The sequence below is a fragment of the Formica exsecta genome, unplaced genomic scaffold (genome assembly GCF_003651465.1).
Source record: "Formica exsecta isolate Colony F162 unplaced genomic scaffold, ASM365146v1 scaffold34, whole genome shotgun sequence".
NCBI lineage: Eukaryota > Metazoa > Arthropoda > Insecta > Hymenoptera > Formicidae > Formica > Formica exsecta.
In genome coordinates, this window is record NW_021850653.1 from 232,205 (window position 1) to 239,070 (window position 6,866).

The 6,866-nt window shown below is 35.6% G+C and overlaps 2 protein-coding genes across 2 annotated transcripts in view; both read left to right on the plus strand.

Annotated features, from left to right (window-relative positions):
- The window catches only part of LOC115238443 (probable ATP-dependent RNA helicase DHX35), an 8,565-nt gene extending 2,247 nt beyond the window's left edge, over positions 1-6,318 (plus strand). The window contains exons 3-12 of the mRNA XM_029812285.1: positions 3,044-3,223; positions 3,432-3,572; positions 3,651-3,813; positions 3,893-4,054; positions 4,310-4,456; positions 4,544-4,685; positions 4,824-5,110; positions 5,308-5,613; positions 5,692-5,845; positions 5,930-6,318. Coding sequence (XP_029668145.1) covers positions 3,044-3,223; positions 3,432-3,572; positions 3,651-3,813; positions 3,893-4,054; positions 4,310-4,456; positions 4,544-4,685; positions 4,824-5,110; positions 5,308-5,613; positions 5,692-5,845; positions 5,930-6,056 — 1,809 coding nt within the window. The 3' untranslated portion in view covers positions 6,057-6,318. The remainder of the gene's footprint in view (positions 1-3,043; positions 3,224-3,431; positions 3,573-3,650; positions 3,814-3,892; positions 4,055-4,309; positions 4,457-4,543; positions 4,686-4,823; positions 5,111-5,307; positions 5,614-5,691; positions 5,846-5,929) is intronic.
- LOC115238445 (ceramide phosphoethanolamine synthase) lies at positions 10-2,013 on the plus strand. The gene has a single exon (XM_029812286.1). The coding sequence runs from the start codon at positions 709-711 to the stop codon at positions 1,858-1,860; it is 1,152 nt and encodes a 383-aa protein (XP_029668146.1). The 5' UTR covers positions 10-708; the 3' UTR covers positions 1,861-2,013.
- Positions 6,319-6,866: the final 548 nt, after the last annotated feature.

Below are 6,866 nucleotides of genomic sequence, written 5' to 3' on the forward strand. Positions count from 1 at the left end.
AAAAAAAAAAAAAGAGTCAGTGGCGAGATACACGCGCGTGTCTGATTGTTGTGTCCCTAGCTCTTGTACCGGATAAACCGAAAACATTTGACGACGCGACGCCATAATCTGATCTATGAAGAGACTTAAAGTGATATACTGATAACGGTCACCATTTAAGAAACGCAACATATTATAAAGTATTTCAGAATATCGCGCGGCTACGACACGACAGAGTGAAATTCAGTGTGCAATTCTGTGACAAAAGTATATCTCCGATCTCGACGTCGAGGAGTGATTTTAATTTTTATTGCAAGACAGTGCGTGTTTATTAGTGAACATCGCATCACCAGGTCGGTTTTTTACGATGCAAGCAACAATTTTCTTCAAGCTATTAACACTTCATTGTATCAAGATAGAAATATGACTCATCGAAAAATATCGTGGAATGTATCCAGAGACGAGAAGAGAATTCATCGTAAGAATAATCCTCCGGCAATCGATTCGTGCCGAAGCAATGAGATGTACATACTTTGATAAGATTTTGGTGAGATGTGATGCCCGCCCGCACGCACACACATATATACATACACACAAGCTGAATTCAGACATACAACGCTAACTGATAAAGGATAATAATCGACCGTGACAATAAAATATACTAGCCTTTTTTAATCAGATCAAGAAATAGTGATATGAAATAATTAAAGTTAAATTAAAAAAACTAGTATGCTAATCGACTTGAATAAAAACAAGAATATTAAGAGAAATAAAACAAGTGATATAACGCAGTTTTCGAAGATGTGGTTGCCGATGCTAATCAACAAGACATTCCTGGTGCTTCTGCTGCTATTCTCGGTGTATTTCGTCGGAATGGATCTGCTACTTTACTTCAGGGTGCAGGATTACGATGTGCGTCCGTGCATAAATGACACGCAGGTTTCGCCGTATCCTTCGCCAATCTTGTGCGATGTGAATCCAATTTGCACGGTGACGGTGAAAGCTATGATGTTGGATCATCCTAATCACTACATACTGAGTCCCCTGGCTAGCCTGGTGGATCATCTGCTGGGCATCAGTCGTCTCTGGACGTGGCTGACGCCGAACATCATCAGCGTATCTCACGTAGTGGTGGCTGTAATCGGCGCCAGATACATCACACGAAATTCTCTCTCTCACAGACGAGTAGGTGCCGTCCTGTTTCAAGTCAGAGTCTGGCTGGATAACCTGGACGGTCATGTGGCCAGGACGAGGCTCAATATTGACGGCGAGAGATCGGATTTTGGCTCCATCGGTTACTTTGTGGACGGCGTTTGCGATGGCCTCGGCTGCATCGCTCTCGTGGTCGCGGTATTTCTATTTCTGAAACGTAATTCCAATCGCCGTGCCGGCTACGAACGACTGCCCATACGAACGTCATCGACGTCCAACAGTACCGTCTCCTCCGTCCCGTTCTGGAAGTCGCCCTTGTACAACATGTTGATGGTGGGCCTGCACTTTTCCCTAACGAGCGTCGCTTGGAACCGATATATATCCATATATCAAGATCTTCTGGAAACCGACAGCAGCATCCTTCCTATCAGTCGAAAAGATCTCTATGATAGGCAAACCGTCGTGTTCAGGAGCTCCTCGTTCTGGGCTATCGCACTTGCCTGGAAGACCTTCAATTTCCACGCGATGATGGATTTCATGCTTCTATCAATATTCCTGGATCGCGTCTGGGAATACGTTAGACTCGTGTGGTGGCAGTTACCCTCCGTCCTGTTATTACTTGTTCTTATCAGCGAGTTTCATTATATTAACGCGTATGCTTATGTGGAAGTATCACCGTTGAACGAGAGTTTGCGGTTCTTCTCCTTCTACGCGCTTCCTAGTCCATGACAATTTGCTTCTTGTTGTTGTGAATATTTTGTACATCTGTAATGATAATTATTCACTTAATGAATTCATAACCGCGCGTCTTAAATATTTATTATTTCTTAAATTATAATTATGTGATTATATGTGATTTCTTATATAATTTTTTTTCATACCTGTAATTGTTTTTTTTATTTTTTTTTTAAATTTTTTTTTTTTAATATTTTAAAACTGGTTTGAGAAAAAATTTTTTAATTAAAAAATATATGAGACTGTTTTGTGACGATTTTCGAATTAAATAAATTATTGTTAATTGTATTCTTCCGCGGTAATATTGCAAATATCCACGTCTTCGAAAACAACAGTTTAAAATTAAAAAATTGACACATTAACATATGAAGTGCAAGTTTTTCATATATATAATACATATATGATATATATTATATCGTTATAAGTATGTATTCTTAAATTCTGCGCGCTATTTCCATAACTGAAACTGAAATTTTTATATGTATGATTTTACTTCAATGCGCATAATATAAACACTTTTTAAACGAAAGCCAAAGTTCTCGCAAAGAAACATTTGAAAATTTTTTCTTTTTTTTTTTTTATTGTTACAAGACAATCGCATTGTATCTATATTTAAATAGGTCAGTTATTGATTGCAGTTACGCATTTTTATCTAATCCAAGAGTGTTACCTAACTGCAACACGAATAAAATGGACGTTCGCAAAAACTTGTTACGTGTACGAAAGGAAAAAAACTAAGTTTCGCAATGCTCCGACAATCAATGTCGATAGTTTGCGTTCGAGATATATAAGGTTTCCCGCGTCGAATTTTATTATAACGGCCCGATTCTTGTCTTGTATATTTTTATATAACAAAAATGTACAATAAGATGTTTTTATATAAACAATTTCTGAAATATGTGTTCATTCTGTGTACCTTCTCTGCCTAAAAAAATCCCATATTGTAACAATAGATTTTCCAGAATTACACAAATATAATTTTTTAATGGTGTATATATTCACCTCTATATACATATAGTAATAGCAATTAATTAATTTATATACATACACAATAATATACATATGTATATCATCCATATTTTCATCAAACAATTAATATTTTTTGATATATAATAAAATGTTTTGAAACGAAATAATATCGCACAATATGTATAAATTATATTTATTATTCCTCCAGTACCTTCTTGAAGCAGGATGGTGCGCAGACGGAAAAAAGATTGGCATCACGGAACCCAGAAGAGTCGCAGCCACCTCTCTAGCGAATCGCGTGGCCGACGAACGCAATTGTATTCTAGGGACCACTGTCGGTTATTGCATACGCTTCGATGATTATACCGATGAAACGACCAAGATTAAGGTGCGATATCGTGAGACAAATACAACGCAAATATGATTTTTACTCGGAAGGATAGTTTTAATTTGTTGCGAAAGAACATAGTTCTTTCTCTCATACTTGAATTTCACGTATAATTTATATTATGATAAATCAGAATATCAGTGTTTATTTTACAGTTAACATTTATTTTATTATGAAGATACTGTAAGACGTAAATTACCCTTTATAGTACATGACAGAGGGTATTCTTCTAAGAGAATTAATGAGTGACCCGTTATTGACAAGCTATTCAGTTATTATCTTAGACGAAGTGCATGAGAGAACGCTCTTAACTGATATTATAATGGGATTACTGAAAAAAATAATCAGGGTAAATCTACTGAGATATTTATTGAGATATGTAAGTTCCCTCGCACGAAACTCGATAAATTTGAATTAATCGTTGCAGAAACGGAAGAGTATGAGAATTATCGTCTCATCGGCGACAGTTGACGCGGAGGAACTTCGAGACTTCTTTAATATAAATACGACCAAAGACTCGAGCAAAGATAGCGCTATTATAATGAGCGTCGAGGGGCGATTATATCCGGTAGATGTTTTCTTTTTGAAAGGTATACATAGAACACAATTCGCGACTCATTCATCGTCATGACTCTTCTATTATTTAATTAAGGTTATATCGTGTTACAGAGCCAGTGGCAAATTACGTTAACGGCGTAGTAGACACCGTTCTAAAAATACATGAAATGGAAGAATCGGGCGACATCCTGACGTTTCTCACGGGACTCGATGAAGTCGATCAAGCCGTCTCTCTCTTGTCGGAACATGCGAAGCTCATAAAAGACGGTAAACGTAAGTGGATGATTGAGCAATTAGCGAACCTGTAATCTTTTTTAGCAATACTTTAAATTAATTCTTTATGCTATTTTGATATTTCCCATTATTTATTGTGAAGGTGACAATGTAATGAGAGATCCGAAAACTTGTATAGTTACTCGACACCTTGTTAGAGAAAAAAGAAAATTTTAATATATTGATGATTTTTTTATAAAATTAACAGTCTATTTTCTCTTTTCTCTGAAACGAATAATATATATTATTTATCAGAGAAACTGATTCCATTGCCGATGTACGGATCGCTTCCAAATGCCGAACAGCTGAAGGTGTTCTGGAGAGTCGCCAAAGACACTCGCAAAGTTATCGTAGCGACTAACATTGCGGAAACGTCTATCACCATTCCAAATATCGTTTATGGTAGCTATGCACTCTTTTTTTCTTTAGATAGTAACTCGACGCTTTTGACTCGATGACATAACGTAACTGTGAATTTGTAATGCGCAGTAATCGATTGCGGTTTCGTCAAGATACCCTGGTTTGAAGCGGAAACACAGACGAATAGTCTTGTTATCGTACCCGTATCGAAAGCTTCCGCCGACCAACGAGCCGGCCGCGCAGGTCGCATTCGCACAGGAAAAGCATTTAGGTAAAGTAAGGAGACAAGCAAATACTTGCATGCGTTTCATACATTTTCATAAGTAATTAAGATATATAATATTATTTTATCATGATTAAACTTGTGATTATAGAAGCTATAATAAAATATTTTACGATCTTATAATAGATTATATACGGAAGAAGCTTATGCTGGATTGTTCGAGGCTACTCCACCGGAAATGCAACGATCGGATTTAGCGCCGGCAATTCTGCAATTGAAAGCACTGGGCATCGACAACGTGTTGCGATTCAATTTTCCATCTGCGCCGCCAAGCAAGAATTTAGTCACGGGATTAGAGTTGCTTTACGCATTAGGTGCAATCGACAATAACGGCGATTTAACGACACCGTTAGGCTTGACGATGGCGGAGATGCCTTTGGAACCAGTGTTGGCAAAATCCTTAATCGTCTCTGGTAAAAGCAGTTATATTAACAATTATATTAAGTTTCTAGAGTAATGCATAAAAATATAATGTAGGTAATAATGAAAAAAATTTATTTTAAATATCAAATCGAGTAAAATCAGAATTCTTTTCTCAATCTCTAAAATATATAGCTATAGGATGAAATTATAATTAAGGCAATAAATTTTTTGTTTATGGGGGTGATAGGTGAAATGGGATGTTCTGTTGAGATCACAACGATATTAGCCATGCTGCAAGTACAAAATATTTTTATACAACCCGGTGGAGGACAAGCGGCTCTAAAAGCGAGAATAGCGCATCGCAAGTTTGAGGTGGAAGAGGGAGATCTTCTTACTTTTCTAAATGTCTATACAGCTTTTGAACAGAATAAAACGCCTGCCTGGTGCCAGAAATATTTTCTCAATCACAAAGCTTTGCGGAGAGCCACAGAAATTCGCATGCAGATGCATAAGATGTTGAAACGTTTGGACATTTCGCTAACTTCTTGCAATGGTAGAATTTAAATTTAATTAGAGATATGTAATCTCTATTAAATTCTGATCGAAAATATAACTATTGTCGATCTTTTAGGAAATGTTCAACAAATTCTCAAGTGTCTGACAGCTGGTCTTTTTCCTAAAGCGGCATATTTACACTATACAGGTGTGTACAGAACAGTTCGAGGTAACAAGGATTTATATATTCATCCAAATAGCTGCTTGTATACTCTGCAACAACCGCAATGGTAAATACTAGAAAAATTCTTTGTATTTATTAGAATTTTTTGTATTTGACTTTCTTATTTTTGTATTCTATGATCTTATTCTAGGTTATTGTTTTGCGAAATTTTGCAAACAAATAAAACTTATATGAAGGATTTGACTGTTATTCAACCAGAAATGTTATTGGAAGCAGCTCCACATTTTTATGAAAGTACCTCTATTGAATCTGTTTAGAATATCACGAGCGAGTAAGCAAAAATGTACATAAGCAAAAGTATCATGTAACATAATATGTAAAAAATTGTCTATTTATAATGGATGTAAAAACACAAAATGTGATATATTTCAAGTTCACAGTTGCATTTCAGTGTAAAGTATATGAAATTGTATTCATGACCTTTTATATTTCATAATTATTTAATGTAAAAGAATAAAAAACTATGAGTCTTTTGTATCTCAGTTAATAATAAATAATTTTAAATCTTACGTATATATATATATGTTAGATTTTGTATTTTGCAAGTCTGCCCAACTCATTGGTCAATGTATGTCTGTCGATCACATTTTAGTCAACTTTAAAACAGGTTGGACAAGCTTGCTGTATTTAATAAAAATATATAGATTTTATGACCATCAAGAGCGAAACTGAAAATAATTAAAGAATTTCTGTATCTGTAACATCGCAATACCAAATCGTGATTGTCCAATTATAGTTGTATGAGGTTGCCAGTAGGTGCGTTGCAATTTACGCGCAGCTGTTAGCTGTTAGGTTTCTAGTTGTAGCCAATGGTTGTTTCATCCTACTTTTCCTAAATAGAGGTTAAGTCTTACTGAAAGTTGCAAGCATTTACAAGTGTTTACAGTTGGATAGCATTTGGAACTATTTTATCATATTTTATACAATATATTCGTTGAGCAACTATGGCGTATGTACTTTCTACAATTTTTATAATATTAAATTAGAAAGATCGAATGTATCCAGAACATACATTAATCTTGATGAAACCATATGTTCTGTCAATTTGACATTTCCTATTGAACACC

Coding starts and splice junctions, on each gene's coding strand:
- LOC115238445 (XM_029812286.1), top strand. CDS start 709: ATGCTAATCGACTTGAATAAAAACAAGAATATTAAGAGAAATAAAACA.